The sequence below is a fragment of the Pantherophis guttatus genome, chromosome 3, assembly GCF_059756535.1.
Source record: "Pantherophis guttatus breed Tessera chromosome 3, ASM5975653v1, whole genome shotgun sequence".
Taxonomy (NCBI): domain Eukaryota; kingdom Metazoa; phylum Chordata; class Lepidosauria; order Squamata; family Colubridae; genus Pantherophis; species Pantherophis guttatus.
The window spans coordinates 210,356,310-210,379,015 of NC_142065.1; the positions used below are offsets into that span (position 1 = coordinate 210,356,310).

Here is a 22,706-nt window from a genome sequence, read left to right on the forward strand (position 1 = left end):
TTTTTTGCGGGTAGGGATTATATTGGGTGCATGTGTAAAAATCAAGCTAGGGCTTAATTTCGGAGTAGGTCTTTTTTTCAGGGAAACATGGTTTGCTTTTTTGCTTTACCCCTGTGAATAAAAGACTGTTATAAAAAGGGGGTTGTTTTACTTGCGAGTAACCATCTTACCAACACATTTTAGCATCTCACTGGCTCCACGGAAAAATCCCTTCAGGATAAAGGAAGGTACCAGATCCCCTCAAAATAAATCTACACCTAGGGAGGAATCCACATATCTAAGGGTGATCTTCCTTTCTGGATTTTACACGCACTTCGGGATCAAAGCTGGAGCACCTCAATCTGCACATCTAAACAAGAAGGACATCCAGGGAACCAGCATGTACACAAACCACAGCTTCCAAATCCACACCAAGGGAGCAGCCCCCCACCACCCATAAAATCAAGCCTCTGGACCCCAATTTCTTTTGTTGTCTACCCAACCCCAAAACAAATCTCTTTGTTCTTGGGTATAAATGGATCTCCTTCCTCACAATATGTCTGGGTTTCATTTTTTTGCTTGGTTCTTGCGCCACCCCGGCTCGTGGAACCCCCAAACACCTTCAGGCTTTGTGGGTGCTTCAGCACTGGTTGACAGTCACCTGCTTGAAATGGTAGAGGGTCTCCTGCTTGAACAGGGGGTAGGACTAGAAGACCTTCAAGGTCCCTTCCAACTCTATTCTCATTCTATTCTATTCTATTCTATTCTATTCTATTCTATTCTATTCTATTCTATTCTATTCTATTCTATTCTATTCTTCTTCTTTTTTTTTTTTAATTTGATTTATATGCCGCCCTTCTCCGGAGACTCAGGGCGGCTTACAATGCGTTAAGCAATAGCCTTCATCCTTTTGTATATTTTTACAAAGTCAGCTTATTGTCCCCACAAACTGGGTCCTCAATTTACCTACCTTAGAAAGGATGGAAGGCTGAGTCAACCTTGAGCCTTGGAGAGATTCGAACCTGCAGTAAATTGCAGGCAGCTGTGTTAATAACAGGGTGCCTTAGACCACTGTACTACCAGGGCTCTATTCTATTCCATATTGTATTATTCTATTCTATTCTATTCTATTCTATTCTATTCTATTCTATTCTATTCTATTCTATTCTATTCTATTCTATTCCATTCCATTCCATTCCATTCCATTCCATTCCATATTGTATTATTCTATTCTATTCTATTCTATTCCATTCCATTCCATTCCATTCCATTCCATTCCATATTGTATTATTCTATTCTATTCTATTCTATTCTATTCCATTCCATTCCATTCCATTCCATATTGTATTATTCTATTCTATTCTATTCTATTCCATTCCATTCCATTCCATTCCATTCCATTCCATTCCATTCCATTCCATTCCATTCCATATTGTATTATTCTATTCTATTCTATTCTATTCCATTCCATTCCATTCCATTCCATTCCATTCCATATTGTATTATTCTATTCTATTCTATTCTATTCTATTCTATTCTATTCTATTCTATTCTATTCTATTCTATTCTATTCTATTCCATTCCATTCCATTCCATTCCATTCCTATTATTATTTCTATTTCTATTATTTCTATTTCTATTCTATTCTATTCCTATTCTATTCTATTCTATTCTATTCTATTCCATTCCATTCCATTCATTATTTTTCTAACAATAACTTGCACCCAGATTTGAAAGACTAGCCCAGATTATACTCTCTTTCATGAGGTGAAATCGGAACGGTAGCCGCAGCTAAGGCCCGTGGAGGGAAGGAAAGTTAAAAACAGATTTACTGAAAATTACCCTTCCTTTTGTTGGCATTGTTTTTTTTTTTTGTGTGTGTGTGTTTTGTTTTTTTAAAGCATTGAAATGGCCCGCTGGGATTTGCTTTCCACTCCATGCAGCGTTTAATTTCAGTCGGCCATCCCGGGTTCCTTTTTGCAGGAATCAAAAACATTCTTGAGAAATAAATTTCTCTCACAGCACAAAGTACAGTGTATCGCAACTGTAGATGTTTCTTTTATTACTGTCATAGCTTTGGCATTCGGTGGGGTTAGGCGCCAAGTCTTTTCAAACGACCAACCCCATTTGCCGGAGTGACAGCGATCCTGAATTATTCTCATTTCAAAAAGGCAAGCTTGTTTACATCTCTTTTTTTTTTTTTGTCCGAAGTATAAGAACAGGTGCTATAAAATCCATTTTCTCCCTGCCCTGATCCTGCAGATCATCATAAATAGATACAAGAGTTCGTGAAGTATTAGTGCCACTTTACAAAGCCTTAGTAAGACCACACGTGGAATACTGCATCCGCTTTTGGTCACCACAATATATTAAAAAAAAAATATGTTGACACTCTGTAAAGAGTGCAGAGAAGAGTGCAACCAAGACGATTAGGGGGCTGGAGGCTAAAACATATCAAGAACGGTTGAAGGAATTGGGTATGTCTAGTGTAGTGAAAACTAGATTTCATGATAGCGATATTCCAATATTTGAGGGGCTGCCACAAAGAAGAGGGGGTCAAACTATTTTCCAAAGCACCAGAAAGCAGGAGAAGAAGCAATGGATGGACACTAAACGAAGAGAGAAGCAACCTAGAACCAAGGAGAAATTTCCTAACAGTGAGAACAATCAACCAGTGGAAAGGTTTCCTTCAGAAGTTATGGGTGCCCCAACAACACTGGAGGCTTTCAAGAAGAGACTGGACAGCCACTTGTCTAAAACGGTACAGGTCTCCTGCTTGAGCAGGGGGTTGGACTAGAAGACCTCCAAGATCCCTTCCAACTTTGTTATCCTAGGCCTCTATGCTAGCAAAATACGGAGCTGTGCATGTTCCTTTCTCTGCAAATTCCTGAATTGGGGAATTCTCTGAGGAATTTGGAATGCCAAATGCAATCCAAGTAATTTCCCAGATGACAACACCAGCTGCCATAAATAAACTTTGAGTGTGTCATTGGAGAGCTTGAATAATTCTGGAACCCAGCTACAATGTTTAGGGGGAAAAAATGGTCTTAGCCAAAAGGAATAGCAGACATCTTCTCTGTCCTCGTTGTAGGCTGCTCAAGTCTAGGAGTTTGGGGTGCTGCTGGGCAAAGGCAACCCCATGGGGTTCCCTATCACGTTCGCAAACGCCATGAGTGCATTCGAACCCGATCCTTTGTTGACGCTGATGACCTCTCCGCTGGCTTGTTCAAACTCCGCCTTCCTGAAGATGTTTTTCATGGTGGACTGGAAATTGTTGGTGACAAAGCAGTAGACAATGGGATCCATGCAGCTGTTGAGGCTGCTTAAGGTGACCGTCACGTGGTAAACCACCAAGCTGAGGTCGTAGGACATGGCTGGGTTGATGGCGATGGCCAGCTGGCGCACGTGGAAGGGAGTGAAGCAGATCATGAAGATGATGAGGACCGTGATAAGGAGCTGCACGGCTCGCATCCGCCTCTCCCGGCTCTGGTGCATGAGGGTGGGCTTGGAAAGCGCGCACATGATCCTCGTCGTGAAGAACGTGAGGATGATCAGCGGGAAGAAGTACTCACAGACCATCAGGGGCAGGATCTGCGCAATGCAGCAGTAGGAGAACTTCATGGCCACGATGAGGATGGAGAAGGTGATGACGGTGGCAAAAGTCCAGATGAAAGCACAGATACATTTGGCGTAGTTGGGGTTCCTCCACTTGCGCGAAGCTTCTATCTGGACAATAGCCAAGTACCGGTCAATGCAGATACAAGTAAGGAAGAGGATGCTACAGTACATGTTGACAAAGTAGGTGAAAATGTGGACGAGGGCACAGGAGTGGCAGTCCTTAGCGCTGTAGTGGACAATGATCCGGACGGGTAAAGAGAAGCCCACCAACAGATCGGTGATGATAAGATTGATGGTGTAGATGACCGAGGTGGTTTTCGTTTTGGTGCGGAAGCAGAAGACGTAGAGAGCTACAGAGTTCAACACCACGCCCATCAGGAAGATGATGGTATTGATCACTACCAGGACAATCCACAAGGTATGAAATCTCTCTGATAACTCTCCGTCCAGGTGGACAAACTTGTTGAACATGTCACTGTTGTTGGAGGAGACCGTAGAGTTGTTGGAAGGCTCCATGGTCAACGCCGCTAATGGTACCTACGAGACAACAAGCAAAGATACAGGTTCACAGGTGATTTTTACACGGCTCAATAGTATAATCTTGGTAAGATACCCTGAGGTCATGGATAACTTTTTTTGGGTGGGAGGGGAACCCAAGGAGGTTAGGACCCAAAGCTTCTGGACATCAGAGGGGCAGAGGAACAGGAGGAGCCTGTTCCTAGTACATGCATGCGCAGAGCTGCCAGAAGGCAGGAACAGTTAAAACAAAAGGGATGACTCGGGAGTAAGGCCTGGAGATGATTGGCCCCTCCCATTTTAAATTCATTGTGAGCCGCCCTGAGTCTTCGGAGAGGGGCGGCATACAAATTGAATTAGTAAATAATAAATAATAAATAAGGCTTAAAAGAGAAGCAAAGACACGTGGGCCCTTTGCAGGAAAGCAATGTTGTTAATTCTGTTCCCAGTCGGCATCTCTGTTAGATTCTGGACTCCGTGTGGCTTTGCCAAGTAGGTCTTTGGCAGCGTGTCAAGGGAGATAAAGGTTGGTGATTATCCCGAAGGACTTTTTGCAACTAATTGGGACTCAGCTGTGAACGAACATAATTCACAGCTGTTGCAATAAAAGAGGTTTTTGGGACTACTCGTATGTTTTAATGACTCAGGAAGCCTAGGTCACAACAGATGACTTCCAATAGATTTGTAGGAAGCCATCATTTAACTAGGTTCCCAGTTCTTCCAGTACTGGTAGTCCTCGACTTAACAACCATTCCTTTAGAATGAAGTTACAACGGCACTGAAAAAAGTGACTTATTACCGTTTTTCACACTTACAACCGTTGCAGGTCACGTGATCAAAATTTGGATGCTTGGCAACTGGCTCATATTTATGACAGTCCCAGTGTCGCAATGTCATGTGATCCCCTTTTGTGACCGTCTGACAAGTAAAGTCAGCGTGGAAGCCAGATCCATTTAACAACCGTGTTCCTAGCTTAACCATGGCAGCGATCCACTTAACAATGGCGGCAAGAAAGATCGCAAAATGGGGCAGCATTCACTTAACAACTGTCTTGCTCTAACAACAACAGAAATTTCAGGCTCCGTTGTGGTCTTAAGTCGAGGACTTCCTCTAAAGCGTCTTAATCAACAAACCAATATCTTTTAAAGTGGCCCTTGTCTATGTTTTATAGTAGAAGAGTCGATCTTAACTCTTTCTTTAAACAAAGCTCAAGTGATTTACAACAGTGCTTAAAAAAAAAAAAAGCTGCACACGAGCCCACTTTGAAAAGAAAATCATGCAAGAACTTTTGTACCTCCGATGAGCTGTCACGTATTGCCTAATACGGATTCGCGGCATTTTTCCTGCAGCCAATTTGTAGTAAAAACAGCTTTTCAAACTGTTGCAAAGGCCTTGCTAACCATTTTTGGTCGCCGGGGAGGAGAAAACCCGGGCCGAGTGAATGGACAAGGAGTGAGGATAGCTGTTTATATGCCTAGTGATTAATCTGGTTAATGCATTAACGCGGGTGTCAGCAACCTGTGGCTCCAGAGCCGCATGCAGCTCCATGTCAAGTGATCCCACCACTGGCTGGCCCTGCCCCTCTCCATCTCCTCCCAGTCACTCCTTGCCTGGCCTGAGAAGGTAAGGGTGACAGCGGGGGATGGAGAAGCGGCCAGGGCAGAGACAGAGAGATACAGAAAGAGTGGGAGAGAGACAGATATAGAGAGATACAGTAAGGAGGGGGGAGAGAGAGGGAGAGAGAGGGAGGGAAGGAGAGAGGGAGAGAGAGAGAGATGTCAAAAGGGTTTTGTGATTCCCGGTGTTTTTTCACAACTGGTTCTCTGTCCTAATGACTGGCTGGGTAGGCGTGGCTAGGGGATCATGTGACTGGTGGAACTGAGTTGGCCACACCCAACCAGGTTTTGTGCTTCCCGGTGTTTTCTTTTCTGCGGGAAATGGGTCCAAATGGCTCTTTCAGTGTTTAATGTTGCAGACCCCTTTTCTGGACTGAGTGCCCAAAGCGTGCGTGCGCCCCAACCCCCAAAATGCATTGCGCACATACGCCCTGTGCATGTGGCCTGCCCTTGTTTTTTGTTTTTTGTTTTGCTTTAATTTATATGCCGCCCTTCTCTGGTGACTCAGGGCTGCTTACAATGCATTAAGCAATAGCCTTCATACTTTTGTATATTTATACAAAGTCAGCTTATTGCCTCCACAAACTGGGTCCTCATTTCACCTACCTTTGAAAGGATGGAAGGCTGAGTCAACCTTGAGCCTTGGCGAGATTCGAACTAGGCTCATGGACCACTTTCAACACAAAGTCGACAAACAGCTGGATTTGCATAACACGGAAAGCTTTTCACAGTTTCAGTCACAAATTGACTTCCTTGGACTTGACTCCGTACTTAAGAGGTCCATAGAGGGGGGCGTGCATAAGCGCGCTAACGTGCCTATCGTCCCCGTCATTGTATTCTTATATTATTCCTGTTTTTGTTTCTCTTTGACAAATTACAGTCAATCAATCAATCAATTAATCAAAACTCCCCATTCAAGGTTATATGAATCAAATTTACCACGTCATGTAAATGCAAATCATCAGAGCAAAAGGGGTGAAATTAAAGATTTTTTTTTACTTTCGGTAATATTATATATATATATAAAATTTATATAAAACTTATATTATAATATAATAATATAATATAATACTTATATTATACGAGCTAGAAATGGATCTATTTAGGTCTCCCACCTAGCAGTAAGAGCTTGCTAGCTGTTAGAAAAGAAAAAAGCCCAGAATCGAGTGGATGTGATTCTACTGACACACACACACACACACACACACACACACACACACACACACACACACAGACACACACACACACACACACAGAGAGAGAGAGAGAGAGAGTGCCTTGGTAGTACAGTGGTCTAAAGTACCCTGTTATTAAGACCAGCTGCCTGAAATTACTGCAGGTTCGAATCTCGCCAAGGCTCAAGGTTGACTCAGCCTTCCATCCTTTCTAAGGTAAGTAAATTGAGGACCCAGTTGTGGGGGCAATAAGCTGACTTTGTATAAATATACAAAAGAATGAAGGCTATTGCTTAGCGCATTGTAAGCTGCCCTGAGTCTCCGGAGAAGGGCAGCATATAAATCAAATTATATATATATATCCTTTTAATTGTTTTTAAAGTTTGTATTGTATGTTTTTATCTGGCTGTACGCCGCCCTGAGTCCCTCGGGAGAAGGTGCGGTATATAAATTCGAAATAAAATAAAATAAATAAATAAAATAAATATTATTCCAACAAACATTTAACTCTGCAAGTCTCAGCTTTCTACATCTCTCATGGCTCTAAACGAATCATTTATTAGATATTGATTAGTCCTGCCCTGCTCTTAATAGCTGGATCTAATCTTTTGGTCTGTCCTGCTTTAATTTTCCAACAACTCGGTGTTTAAATGTTCCTCGGGTAATTTGTCACATTATTTATACACGAAGGGTTAAACATTTTCTCTCCTTGCAGGAACCTCTTGGCCAGTTCTTGCTTAGCTGGGGCAGAGATTGGCCAAATATGGTATTTTGCTTTTGGGCAACGCGTGAAGCTGCGGTCTGCTGTGGCCGGGAGGAACGGAAAGATCTGGCAGCATCAAGATTGAAGGGGGATATCTGTGTGGAGGTATTTAGAGAGAAGTAAGGAAGATGGTGAAGAGTATGGTTCTAGAAACCTATTCCTCACTTCAGTTGTGTTCTCAACAACGTTTTCTGACAGTCAGAACAATTAATCTGTGGAACAACTTGCCTCCAGAAGTTGTGAATGCCCCAACACTTGAAGTTTTTAAGAAGAGATTGGATAACCATTTGTCTGGACTAAAAGACCTCGAAGCCTCTTCTCTTCTCTTCTCTTCTCTTCTCTTCTCTTCTCTTCTCTTCTCTTCTCTTTCTTCTCTTCTCTTCTCTTCTCTTCATTTCATCCCTTCCCTTCTCTCCTCCCCTCCCCTCCCTTTTAACTCTAGTACTGATGGGTTTGTTCTCCTATGTTTTGCCATGTGTTTGTGAAGTGGCTGTTTTGTTTCCCCAATACACAGATCTTCACATGGCTCACTGCATTGTACTGCATATACCACGTTGTTCAGTTTCTGTCTGGGTGTTTTATCCTTGGGGTGGACAAGCTTCTGCCTTAGTGTATTTTGGGGTTTGAAGGGTGCACGTATGTTATGTTGGCCGAAGATCCTCCTGAGCTTTTCCGATATGTCTGCAACATACGGAATGACAGCGTCGCTTCGTTTATTGTTCTCGTCATTGTCTGTTACAGAAGAGTTCCTGTAGGGTCTTTTTTGAGATTTGATGAAGGCCCACTTGGGATAGCCATATGTTCTGAGGGCTTCCTTGATGTGTTTTCATTCTTTTTCTTTCCCATCTTTGCTGATAGGCTTGGTGATATAGGATTCAGCTTGGTGGTATAGGATTCTGATGACTCCCATTTTGTGCTCCAGTGGATGGTGGGAATCAAAAGAGCCTTGGTGGCGCAGCAGACTAAAGTGCTGTTAAAGTGCTGCCAGCTGCCTGCAATTACTGCAAGTTCAAATCTCGCCAGGCTCAAGGTTGACTCAGCCTTCCATCCTTTTGAGGTAGATAAAATGAGGACCCGGTTTGTGGGGGCAATAAGCTGACTCTGTATAAAAAAGAACACCGCTTGGGGGGGCCAAAAGCCCTACTAAGCAGGTATATACAAAAGGATGAAGGCTATTGCTTAACGCATTATAAGCCGCCCTGAGTCTCCGGAGAAGGGCGGCATATAAATCGAACCAATAAATAAATAAATAAATAAATAAATAAATAAATAAATAAATAAATATTGATCTGGCTGAGTGGGTTTTCTGTAAACTTCAATGTTAAGCCTTCGGTCTCCCTTGATGTGTGCTGCACAGTCTCACAACTTCCCCGTTGGCTTGAAGCTTTTTCAGTTCGTTGGAAGAGCTGTGAACGTTTCTAGTAGCAACATACAAAAAGCACTTTGGGATGGCATTTCTAAGCAAGGCTAAAAGGGGACGCTGAATTCTGCAAACATTTACTTATTTAAAGTGGGCCACTGGCGAAATGAAAACAAAACTTCTGCAGAATTTGGAGATTGGGAGGTCCTGCGGAAAATTATGAACATCATTTAATTATTTGGTAATCATCATCACAGCTTGCCTTCAGAAGTTGTATCACCGGAGGTTTTTAAGAAAAGACTGGACAACCATCTCTCTGAAATAGTATAGGATCGCCTGTTTGAGCAGGGGGTTGGAATAGATGACCTAGATGAGTGGCGGCCACTAAGGAGAGGGGGTCAAATTATTCTCCAAAGCACCAGAGGGCAGGACAAGAAACAATGGATGGAAACTAATCAAGATGAGAAGCAACCTGGAGTTAAGGAGAAATTTGCTAACAGTGAGGACAATTAACCAGTGGAACAGCTTGCCACCAGAAGTTGTGGGTGCTTCATCACTGGAGGTTTTTAAGAAGAGACTGGACAGCCACTTGTCTGAGATGGTAGAGGGTCTCCTGTTTGAGAAGGTGGCTGGACTAGAAGACCTCCAAGGTCCCTTCCAGCTCTATTATAATTGATTGATGGGGTTTTTTTGGTGATTCTTCAGTCCGAATACAGGTAGTCCTCAATTTACGACCGCAATTGAGCCCAAAATGTCTGTTGCCAAGCAAGACCGACGTCAAGTGAATTTTGCTCCATTTTACAACCTTTCTTGCCACGGTTGTTAAGTGAATCACTGCAACCATCAAAAATCTGTCAGGCCTCTGAATTTTGTATCATGTGACTGTGGGGACACTGCAATGGTCGTAAGTGTGAAAAACAGTCATAAGTCACTTTTTCCAGAGCTGTTTTAACTTTGAACGGTCACTAAACAAACTGTTGTAAGTCAAGGACTCTCTGTATCCCTGAGCTTGTGATCCAAAAATGAGACTTGGACTCAAAATGCCCATACAAACAGAAGCCTAATTAAGATGGGTGCAAAAATCAGCCTTGTTTAAGTTGCTTACGATTCCTAGAGATTTACTCCAAATTTCTTGGAAGAAAGTTAATCTTGGATTAACTCATGTCTGCTTCTGGTTTCTATCACTGAGCCACGTGGCGCAGTGGTTAGAGTGCAGTACTGCAGGCTACTTCTGCTGACTGCCGGCTGCCTGCAATTTGGCAGTTCGAATCTCACCAGCTCAAGGTTGACTCAGCCTTCCGTCCTTCCCAGGTGGGTAAAATGAGGACCCAGATTGTTGGGGGCAATAGGTTGACTCTGTAAACCGCTTAGAGGGGGCTGTAAAAGCACTGTAAAGTGGCATATAAGTCTAAGCGCTATTGCTATCACCAAATGGTCGAACCTCTCATATTGTCAAATGGTGCTCCTCATTATTAGCAGGAGATCTGCCTTCGTAGAGTAGTTTCCCCTGCTTTGTCCACGCTCCCTCACAATATAACAACCCAAAGAGCTTTTCAGAAGAAAAGCTTCTGAGATGATGAAGCTAATTTGGCTCGGTGCGCCGGTATTTATCTGAGCGCACACTACAAAACTTATAAATACATTTTATTAGGGTTAGACTCAGAGAGTTAAACAGTTCAAGTCGTCTTGTACTGTGCTTGTAAATCCTTCACAGCCCTCAAAGTAGTGATAATGAATGCTTATTTAAATTAAAAGTTCAGCCTTGGCAGAGGGAACTCAAGATCGGTGTCCAACATCATGATGATGATGTGAACTATTCAATCTTATCTAACTCTTATCAGATTCTATGGGTGTCAAGAGTGAAACATTGGCAGCTATGTGCCTTTTCCTTTCAACTTATCCTTAGAGTAAAGGGGAGGAGGTGTTGATTAGGAACGGATTAGTTTGGCGAAACGAAACTTTTACTGTTCCACTGAAGCTTGTGAAAATCTGGAAACTTTTCAAGGACATCTTAACAGGTGTGAAGAAAAAGGCAGATGGTTCCCGCAACAAAGATAACTTTGTTATCTGGAATGAGCTGCCCCCGGAGATTCGTCGGATTCCCGACCTGCGTACCTTTTGTCGCGCCCTAAAAACATTATTATTCCAACAAGCAGGGCTGGCCTAAATAATAATAATATTTTACTATTTTAATGGGTTGTTTTATTAGAGTTCTCGGCCAATTTATTTAATTGTTTTAAATTGCTTTTAATTTTTATATTGTCATGGTTTTATTTCTGGCTGTACACCGCCAGAAATAACCGGTTCGGTGAGCGCGCGCTTCGTGCTGAAAATGGAGCATTAAGAAGCTCAGCTGCTTACCTTCCAAGTCAGCAACGGTAAGTAGAACAGCGGGGGGGAGGGGAAATCAGCAATGCCGCGTAATTGAGATGAGCTAGAAAGCAGGAAATAAAGGACAGGATAGGGTGGGGGCAGGTAGGCGGGGGCAGCTGATTGTTGGAGCTACTGGTTCGCCCAAACTGGTCTGAACCGGTTGAATTCCACCTCTGATTTTAACCACTGGGACACCACGGCTCTACAATCTAGGACCGTTGGATTGAATGACATTTCCCATGAGGATAACCACGTACTTCCAGGTGATATCAACAGTGATAAATGCAGAAACCTTTCCCACCTACTCTGTTCTGACACCTGATATTCAGTACAAGGGTCTGTGCAAATAACCTTGGGAGACAGGAAAAGGAGACTCCGCCTCTCTCCCAAAGTGATTCTCATAGGCCATTACATCTAGTGATCCTAGAACAATAAACCAGAGATTCTGCAATCGGTGCTAGACTCTAATCCAGAGCCAGCATGGATGGGGAAGATTATCCTGTAGATTTCATCTGGTCTTGCATAGACAGTAAATCCAACTCAATTTACTGGCGAGAATCAGGCCAGCTGGATGTCTCCACGACAGCAAAGATAGCCTTGCAGTGAGATTGAAGGCCAAATGGCATTTTTGGTCAGCCAAATCTCTCTGGATAAAAGAGAGAGCATGAGATTGCTCAGACGTGCTCCAGACAGCTGCTCCTCATGAGTAAACAACTGCAGAATATTTTCTATGGTCAGCTTGTGAGTGGAGCATCACAAATCAAAGGGCTTCCATCTAAGTTCACAATCACAAAACTCAGCCAATCCTTTTTTTTTTTTTTAATTTGATTTATATGCCGCCCTTCTCCGGAGACTCAGGGCGGCTTACAGTGCGTTAAGCAATAGCCTTCATACTTTTGTATATTTATACAAAGTCAGCTTATTGCCCCCACAACTGGGTCCTCATTTAACCTACCTTAGAAAGGATGGAAGGCTGAGTCAACCTTGAGCCTTGGAGAGATTCGAACCAGCAGTAAATTGCAGGCAGCTGTGTTAATAACAGGGTGCTTTAAACCACTGTAGTACCAAGGCTCTTCTTAAATCGTTCTTGGAACTAGCTTTTTAACGGCTTTTCAATTATTAAGAAACTACCAACTGACAAAATCGATAACATACAATGGGTGAATTCTGTGTAAGGTTTAAGTTAAAGAGAAGTTTAAGGATATGTGTGTGTGTCTGTGTGTGGTTAAGTATGTGTATGTGTTTTTCTGTAAGCATATGTATGTGTGTGTATATTTATTTATTTATTTATTTATTTATTTATTTATTTATTATTTATTTATTTATTTATTTATTTATTTATTTATTTATTATTTATTTATTTATTTATTGGTTCTATTTATATGCCGCCCTTCTCCGGAGACTCAGGGCGGCTTACAATGTGTTAAGCAACAGCCTTCATATTTTTGTATATACCTGCTTACTAGGGCTTTCGCCCCCCCCCCCAAGCGGTGTTCTTTTTATACAAAGTCAGCTTATTGCTCCCACAATCCAGGTCCTCATTTTACCTACCTCGGAAGGATGGAAGGCTGAGTCAACCTTGAGCCTGGTGAGATTTGAACTTGCAGTAATTGCAGGCAGCTGGCAGCTAAGTGCTACTTAACAGCACTTTAGTCTGCTGCGCCACCAAGGCTCTTAAGGTTTGTAATACATATATGTATGTATTACAAACTATTCTAGAAATACGAGTTTCAGGTATATTAGTAAAGAAAGAAGCAGACATTCTGCGAGCTCCGGAACTTAAAATTTTAAAATAATGAAAAAAAAAATTTTTTTTTTATTCTACTAAACTTTCGTCAGCCATCTGCTGACATCGTCAGAGTATTAAACTACCATTACAGAGATCTCTGCCTTTATATGCCATTAATCAATTTGGCCATTGCGCATGTAATAGGCCCTTCCAGCCGACTCCCACTTGTAATTAGCTGTGTTGTTTTTGCTATCGTCATGCTGGATGATGGAGGCTTAATTCCTACTGTTTCCTCCCTCCTAGCCTGCTTATCAGTGGGGGATGATGTTAGCCTATCATGTATACATGTATGTACCGGTAGATATATGTGTGTGTGTGTGTGTATGTATGTGTTTGTGTATGTGTATATGTGTACATGTGTATATGTGTATATATATGAATGTATATATATTGTTGGTTTGAGCTCTGAGTTTGGCGATTTGGTTGCAAACGTTTTGTGTATGTATGTATGTATCAGTGGTGGGTTTCAAAATTTTTTACTACCGGTTCGCTGGGTGTGGCTTGGTGGGCATGGCAAGGGAAGGATACTGTAAAATCTCCATTCCCACCCCACTCCAGGGGAAGGATATTGTAGAATCTCCATTCCCTCCCCACTCCAGGGGAAGGTTACTGCAAAATCCCCATTTCCTCCCAATCAGCTTGGACTTGGGAGGCAGAGAATAGATGGGGGCGGGGCCAACCAGAATTTTTACTACCGGTTCTCCGAACTACTCAAAATTTCTGCTATCGGTTCTCCAGAACTGGTCCGAACCTGCTGAAACCCACCTCTGGCATGTATGTATGTATGTATGTGTATATTAAGTATATGTACTTAAGAAGACATATGTATATATACATATACATGCACAATCACATACACACACACGCACGCACAAGAAAAAAGGTGATTAGAATGCTGATTTTGGAAAGTTATAAACAGATTAGAGATCCAGATGGATTTGAAATACAATTTTGAAATTGATTGGGGGAATCCTTCCCATGGGAAAAAGATGTTGTTTGGGCTTTTTAAACAGAAAATATGATAAGATGGGGATTTGAATTGGACACTAGAGGGAGCCAGAGCAGCTAAAGATTACAATTAAAGGAAAAACTGCCTACTCTAGCCCTCGGTGCTTCCCAGAGATGTGTACTTTTAACTCCTACAAACATTTTCCACGCTCCCTCTTCTGCACAACAACATTAAACTAAGCGTACAAGATGTAAACAGTTTTTGGTTGTTTACATCTTGTAAGGAGTTCCCGAGTCCCAGCTGGAGAAAAACAACAACAAAAAAAAGACCACAAAAATGCATCTTGACACCTTTCGTGAAATAAAAGACATTCGGTCCAAAGGCGCTTTGTTGACACGCGGATTGTAAACATCCTCTTGTCAAAGCTAAGCTCTGGGACAGCTGCAATACTTACATAAAACTGTTGAAGTGCCTAATAAGGGTGAAACGACACCAGGAAAGATTTACGATCCCAAACACACGGGTGCAAATTTCAAACAAGGTTTCGGAGAGCTGGAAGCGGTGCAGAAAAAGAAAAAAAACCCCAAGGCACCAGAATGATCGAGGATTTCTTGCAAAGGAAACTTGTTGCCGTCCTGAAAAGCAAAGAGAGGTCAGAGTGAAAAACTTGAAAAACTGGTTTGAAATGCATGGAAGGAGCAGGGGTAATAGACGTAGCCCACAACCTACAACTGCAACTGAGCCCAAAACTTTGGTTGCTAAGCGAGACAGTCGTTCGGTGGATTTTACCCTATTGTATGACCTTTCCTGCACAGTTGTTCAGTGAATCACTGCAGCTGATCGGTTAGCAACCCGGTTGTTAAGTGAATCTGGCTTCCCCCATTGACTTTGCTTATCAGAAGGTTGCAAAAGGGAGGTGGTATTCAGCCGGTTTGTACCGGTTTGTGCGAACCGGTAGCAGCGACGGCGGGTGGGCTCGCCCGCCCTGACGTAACACCTTCCTATTTAGCCACATTTCCAAGCCGCGGAAGGCGCGCCCGCGAGCAAAGCACATACGCAGAAGGTCGGGTGCATGCACGGAAGGCGTGCATGCACGCAAAGTGAGCGGGCATGCATGGGGCGAACCGGTGGTAAGAATAGGTGGAACCCACTGCTGCACGTGACCCCAGGACATTACGACTGTCATAAATATGAGTCATTTACCAAGTATCTGAATTCGGATCATGTGACCACCGGGATGCTGCAACAGTCATAAGGAACCTTGGTAGTACAGTGGTTTAATGCACCCTGTTATTAACACAGCTGCTTGCAATTTCTGCAGGTTCGAATCTCACCAGGCTCAAGGTTGACTCAGCCTTCCATCCTTTCTAAGGTAGGTGAAATGAGGACCCAGTTTGTGGAGGCAATAAGCTGACTTTGTATAAATATACAAAAGTATGAAGGCTATTGCTTAGCGCATTGTAAGCTGCCCTGAGTCTCCGGAGAACGGTGGCATAAAAATCAAATTAAAATAAAAAATAAAAATAAAAATAAAGTGTGAAAAACAGTCATCAGCCCCTTTTTTTCAGTGCCGTTGTAACTTCAAACGGTTACTAAACAAACTTTTATAAGTTGATGATTACCTGCAACAGGGTTTTTTTCTTAATTAGAATGCTGGAACCTGGTATGCAAGAAACATAGTGGAAAATTCATAAACTGTTTCAACTCCTACCCTCAAAACGAGGCTATAGGGCACTGCACACCAGAACAACTAGACACAAGGACAGTTTTTCCCCCAAACGCCATCACTCTGCTAAACAAATAATTCCTTCAACACTGCCAAACTATTTACTAAGTCTGCACTACTATTAGTCTTCTCATCGTTCCCACCACCCATCTCCTTCCACTTATTACTATAACCATGTTGCGTGTATCTTTCAATTTATATTGTTTTTACTTGTTTCCTACTATGATTTGATAGCTTATTAGTAACCTTGACTATCACTAAGTGTCCTATCTTTTTATTCTTGATGAATGTATTTTATTCTCCTTATGTACACTGAGAGCATATGCACCTAAGACAAATTTCACGCGTGTCCAATCACACTTGGCCAGCAAAGAATTCTATTCTATTCTAAGATGATTAAAGGCCTGGAGACTAAAACATATGAAGAACGGTTGCAGGATTTGGATTTGGCTAGTCTAGAGAAAAGAAGGGCTAGGGGTGAAATGATAGCAGTATTCCAGTATTTGAGGGGCTGCCACGAAGAGGAGGGGGTCAACTTATTTACCAAAGCACCAGAAGGCAAAACAAGAAGCAATGGATGGAAACGAATCAAGGAGAGAAGCAACCTGGAATTAAGGAGAAACTTTCTAACAGAGAAGACAATTAACCAGTGGAACAGCCTGCCACCAGAAGTTGTGTGTACTCCATCATTAGAGGCTTTTAAGAAGAGATTGGACAACCATTTGCCTGAAACTGTATAGAGTTTCCTGCTTGAGCAGGGTAGACCTCCAAGGTCCCTTCCATATCTATTCTGATTAAATTCACCCTGCTAAATTCACGATGCTAATTTTGCAAGGGGAAGAAGTCAAAAATCCAGCTGCTTTTTCCATGATTCCTGCTCTTGTACACACCTTTATCCAGGGGGAAAACACAGTAATATATTTCAAGATAGAACCTCGTAAAAGTTTTGTGTCTTACCCAGTATTGCTGAGGGTCAAAAGAAGTATAGGGGATTTTAATATAAAGCATCTGGAAAGTAACCAGGTACGTTATCCACTTTAGGATTTCTCATATCTTTTGAGCACAGCAAACTTCAGTAAAAATTATAATTGAGGACGTGAGACGGTCTTTCCCTTGGAGCAGAATTTAAAACGATTTAACATATTAAATCAAAGAATCTGGTAAGTTACATAAAGTAGGCCAATTCAGCGTGATTGATATCGTTTCTATAAGGCCTGGATTGGAAAGCAGCCGTTATTATTACAAATGCTTCCAATTTCAATAGACATTGGGCACAAACCCATCTACGGGATTCATGAGGACTACAACCTTGCCAAGTCACAATAAATCAGAATGTTGACTGTCCATGCCATTATTCCTCAACGGTTTGGGGTTGCAGAATATCAAATAAGGAGTTCTGGAGAAACATCAAGCAGCAACTTTTCAAGGCCATAAATATAGATAAAATAAGCCCATAGGATACAGATGTTGTGAAGTCAGTGCCATGTTGGGATAACAAAACCGTCCTTCCTCCAGCAGACAAAAGGATAAACAATTCACACAAACACACACCCCAAACAAAAATTAAGGTCAAAAGAAAGAAAATATTTTTTTTTATTAGCCTCTCTCTCAAACTTAGCTGGGAGATTTGCTCCTGACTCACCCAAACTCACATTTCTTTTTAAAGCTCAGAGCAATAAAACTATTTTTAATACCACATCTGGGGTTTGCGATTCAAGTTTCTGACATTCACAGAGGAAGCTGCCTAACTTCTATCGGGGGGCTCAGTCCAGGCTTTTTCAGCCCCTGAGGCTTCTGGGAGCCGCAGGCTCGGACTCGCTGGAGGGCCCCACGTTGGAGAAGCAGGCAGGAGCCGACGGAGCAGAAGCAAATAAGTCCTTTATGTCCCAGTTTTGCCCCGTCTTCTACCCACTGTACATCCTTGACATCTTTCATGATTTAGCTGAAAAGCCAGTGTGTTTCATCTTTTTGGGCTACAACATTTTATAGCGCTTGTGGATGCAATTAGATGCCTTCCTTCCTTCCTTCCTTCCTTCCTTCCTTCCTTCCTTCCTTCCTTCCTTCCTTCCTTCCTTCCTTCCCCTCCTGCCTTACCATCCTCTCTCTTTTCTCTCTTTCTCTCTCTCTCTTTCCTTTCCTCCCTTACCCTATGCTTGCTTGCTTCCTTCCTTCCTTTCTCCCTCCCTCTTCTTTTCCTTCATCCTCCCTCCCTCCCTCCTTTTCTTTTCCTCTCTCCCTTCCTCCCTCCCTTCTTTTTCGTTTCCTTCCTTCCTCCCTCCCTCCCTCTTCTTTTCCTTCCTTCCTTCCTTCTTCCCTCCCTCCATTTTCTTTTCCTTCCTTTCTCCCTCCCTCTTCTTTTCCTTCCTTCCTTCCTTCCTTCCTTCCTTCCTTCCTTCCTTCCTTCCTTCCCCTCCCTTCCTGCCTTCCCATCCTCTCTCTTTTCTCTCTTTCTTTCTCTCTCTTTCCTTTCCTCCCTTACCCTATGCTTGCTTCCTTCATCCTCCCTCCCTCCCTCCTTTTCTTTTCCTCCCTCCCTTTCTTCCTCCCTCCCTCCTTTTTTGTTTCCTCCCTCCCTCCCTCCCTCTTCCTTTCCTCCCTCCCTCCCTCCCTTTTCTTTTCCTTCCTTCCTTCCTCCCTCTCTCCCTCTTCTTTTCCTTCCTTCCTTCCTTCCTTCCTTCCTTCCTTCCTCCCTCCCTCCCTCCCTCCCTCCCTTCCTTCCTTCCTTCCTTCCTTCCTTCCTTCCTTCCTTCCTTCCCCTTCCTGCCTTCCCACTCTCTTTCTTTTCTCTATCTCTCTTTCTTTCTCTTTCTTTCTTCCCTTTCCTCCCTTTCCCTATGCTTGCTTGCTTCCTCCCTCCATCTCTTCCCTCCTTCCCTTCCCTCCTTTTTGAAGCTAGACGTCGGTCCGCAGAAGAAAAGAAAGACGGTGACTTACCATTCAGAGTGTCCTGAAATGAAGAAAAGCTGAACTGAAGGAGGAAAAAAAATCCCCCTTAGATCTGAACCTTCGGAGGATCCGGGCTCTCTGAAAGGGAGCCAGAGCAGAGAGACAGGCGTGGGACAGGGAACTCTGCTCTGTTTCTTTTTCTCTTCTAAATCTAGCCCTGGGAGCAAAGTTAGGTGCTGGGTAGGGCAGAGTCACTGGGAACCAAATAATGCAAAATAAATCAGACTCAAACTCCTCGTCTTTCTTCACTTTTCTAAATGTCTCTGCAAACCGTTGGCCGAGTGCCCCGCTTTGGCTGGGAAATTTATGAAGTGACAGAAAAGCTGCTGAATATTTAAGCCCTCCAACGTGCTTTCAATTATGGTCTTATCTGCAAATGGGCACCCCTTTGCTTTTAAGCAGATCTAACCAAAGCTCTCAGAGATAAGAAAGAAAAAAAAAAAGAACAAATAAATATGAATTTAGAAGCACAACATAAAATGTGCAAAAAGACCAGCGAATTCTTAAAAAAAAGCAAAAGCAAAAATGGTTTCTTGCGGTTCATCCTGTATGCCAAGGGAAGAGTATTTTCATGGATGTGTTAGGAGAATATTCTGTGACACTTCTAGACTCTTGTTCCATAGCAAGGATCTCCAAACTTGGCAACTTTAACAGATTAACAGAGTTGGAAGGGACCTTGTAGCTCATCCAAACCAACCCCCCCACCCAAGCAGGAGACCCTGCACCATTTCTGACAGATGGCAGTCCAGTCTCTTCTTGAAAGCCTCCAGTGATGAAGCTCCCACAACTTCTGAAGGCAACTTCTGTTCCATGGGTTGATTGTTCTCACTGTCAGGAAATTTCTCATTATTTCTAAGTTGAATCTCTCCTCGTTCAGTTTCCATCCATTATTCCTTGTCTGGCCTTCAGGTGCTCTGGAAAATAGCTTGACCCTCTCCTCTCTGTGGCAGCTTCTCAAATATTGGAAGACTGCTATCATGTCACCCTTAGTCCTTCTTTTCATTAAACTTTTGTTGTTGTTAGTTGCAAAGTCGTGTCCGACCCATTGCAACCCCATGTTCCTCCAGGCCTTCCTGTCCTCTACCATCCTCTGGAGTCCATTTAAGCTCACGCCAACTGATTCAGTGACTCCATCTAACCACCTCATTCTCTGCCGTCCCCTTCTTCTTTTGCCCTCCATCGTTCCCAGCATTAGGCTCTTCTCCAGTGAGTCCTTCCTCCTCATTAGGTGGCCAAAGAATTTGAGCTTCATCTTCAGGATCTGACCTTCTAAAGAGCAATCAAGGTTGATCTCCTCTAGGACTGATCGGTTGGATTGCCTTGCAGTCCAAGGGACTCGCAGGAGTCTTCTCCAGCACCAGAGTTCAAAGGCTTCTCAATTCTTTGATGCTCAGCCTTTCTTATGGTCCAACTTTCACAGCCATCCATTGCAACTGGGAAAACCATCGCCTTGACTATACGCACTTTTCTGTGTCATGGTTATGATAACCATGGCTAAATATCACAGAGATACCAGGAACTTCTGGCCAGCTCCAGATTGCAACCTTCTGCTTAATAACCCAATAAACAATCAGAATTGGTTCTAAATTCGAGGGGACCAGCTTGAGTCAAAAAATCCTCTGTTTGAAACTGGATTTAGGATTCACGGCAGTCTTCAGCGCAAGAACCCAAGTGTGCAAAAGCATTGTGTATCTCTCTCTCTCTCTCTCTCTCTCTCTCTCTCCCCCCCCTCTCTCTCTGTATGCATTTGTCAATGTTCCGCTTAGTTATAAGGATTGGAAAGAGGAGACTGAGGAAATGTTTCCTCTCCTTAAAGTGTTAATGACACTTTATAATGCCTTGGTAAGGCCACACTTGGAATATTGCATTCAGTTTTGGTCGCCACGATGTAAAAAAGATGTGGAGACCCTAGAAAGAGTGCAGAGAAGAGCAACAGAGATGATTAGGGGACAGGAGGCTAAAACATATGAAGAAAGGTTGCAGGAACTGGGTATGTCTAGTTTAATGAAGAGAAGGACTAGGGGAGACAGGATAGCAGTGTTCCAATATCTTAGGGGCTGCCCCAAAGAAAAGGGAGTCAAGCTATTCTCCAAAGCCCCTGAGGGCAGGACAAGAAGCAATGGGTGGAAACTAATCAAGGAGAGAAGCAATTTAGAACTAAGGAGAAGTTTCCTGGCAGTTAGAACAATTAATAAGTGGAACAACTTGCCTGCAGAAGTCGTGAATGCTCCAACACTGGAAATTTTTAAGAAGATGTTGGATAACCATTTGTCTGAAGTGGTGTAGGGTTTCCTGCCTAAGCAGGGGGTTGGACTAGAAGACCTCAAAGTTCCCTTCCAACTCTGTTATTCTATTCTATTCTATTCTATTCTATTCTATTCTATTCTATTCTATTCTATTCTATTCTATTCTATTCTATTCTATTCTATTCTATTCCTTGAGAACGTGCGATGGTTTCCATCACTGGACAGTTCTTAGTAACATGGTGTAGGAAGTTAGCACCCACCCATCTCCTAGGAAAATGAGATATTTTAGAAAATATTAAAAGGGCAGAATATTTCCCCTAAAAACTCAGCCCTCCCATCTTTGTCGATGGACCATTAAGGCCTGGGCCAGTCTATTTTACATAACAAAAGATCTACCTCCTTCAGGCAGAGCCATAATAGGAATCCCAAAGTCCTTTCATTACATCATCACCCAGCAAGAGTCAACCAATCTTGGGACTCAGGACAGCCTTCAGAGTTGCCCCTGCATGGCCCCATGGGAGTCTGACAACCAATCAGAATACAAGCTCAAATTCAAAAGCCCAGAGAGGGCATAAAACCAGGACACTCTCAGCATTTCTCCCCTCCCTTCCCCCCCAGAATCTCAAACCATGTGGTCCTGTCCACCATTAAAAACCATCTTTTCAAGTAGTCTCCATGTTTCCAGTGTCTTTCTTCCCCACTTGGAACTGAACCCAGATGGACATTTCTTCCAACAATGGATCAAAGAGTAAACTCTGTGACTCAATCACTGTGGCCTGGCAACCATTGTCTATAATTTAATGTTATGTGGGAACTGGTCAACAAAACACGATTAACCCCAAACTTATGTGATATATGGATGCAACTTTTGTCTTATATTCATTTAAATACTGAGTTGCAGCCATAAATGAACGCTAAGGATCCCTGAAGACGTGTGTCAGGTTACGATGTCGTCTCGAATAAATTGCATTTCCAAACAAATAGTCTTTGACGAAATCTTTCATTTATTGAGTACAACGATCTGTCCCCGACTCCATCGTAGCCGACACTGACCCTCTGACCCCAAACCCTTCCATTTCCATTCCCCAATTCTCAGCATCTCATTGGCCACCTTCCAAGTCACTCTCCCCATCTCTACTACTTCAGCTCACAGGAATGTCCCCCCTCCCATCCCATCTCCTAGGGGATATTATCTGCAGGGAAAATAAGTAGGTGAAAAGTCAAGCGTCTTCTTCTTCTCCTTATGTCAGCACTGGAGTGCTGACAATGCGTTTATTCCAGCTAGAGGCAGGAGGGATGCCTAATGAATCACCGGAGGGGATAGTCTTGGCCAAGGGTCTCCAAACTTGGCAACTTTAAGACTTGTAGACTTCAACTCCCGGCATGTCTGGCTGAGGAACTCTGGGAGTTGAAGTCCACAGGTCTTAAACTTGCCAAGCTTGAAGAGCCCTGGTCTTGGCTGAGCTCAAACAATGTTTAGGAAGGCCAGACCTGGTTAGTCCTTGGTTGGGAGATCACCAGGTACAACAGGGCTATAGAGACAGGTTGGGAAGTTGAACAAGCATCGCAAAAGAAGAAAGACAATGACATTCTGTATTGTGGCTAAGGAACGTACCTGGGACTAGAGCCACCAGATGTGAAGTTCATCTC

At 43.0% G+C, this 22,706-nt stretch overlaps 1 protein-coding gene across 2 annotated transcripts in view; it reads right to left on the reverse strand.

The window, feature by feature from the left end:
- Positions 1-2,008: 2,008 nt before the first annotated feature.
- The window catches only part of GPR20 (G protein-coupled receptor 20), a 47,747-nt gene continuing 27,049 nt past the window's right edge, over positions 2,009-22,706 (reverse strand). Inside the window, exons 1-3 of one of the 2 annotated variants that reach the window (XM_034420107.3) lie at positions 18,799-19,022; positions 14,593-14,773; positions 2,009-4,134 (exon numbers count right to left, since the gene is read on the reverse strand). In XM_034420107.3, coding sequence (XP_034275998.1) covers positions 3,082-4,113 — 1,032 coding nt within the window. In that variant the 5' untranslated portion in view covers positions 4,114-4,134; positions 14,593-14,773; positions 18,799-19,022 and the 3' untranslated portion in view covers positions 2,009-3,081. Of the gene's footprint in view, positions 4,135-14,592; positions 14,774-18,798; positions 19,023-22,706 lie in introns of those variants that run through there. The other variant, XM_034420108.3, reaches the window with a different exon arrangement.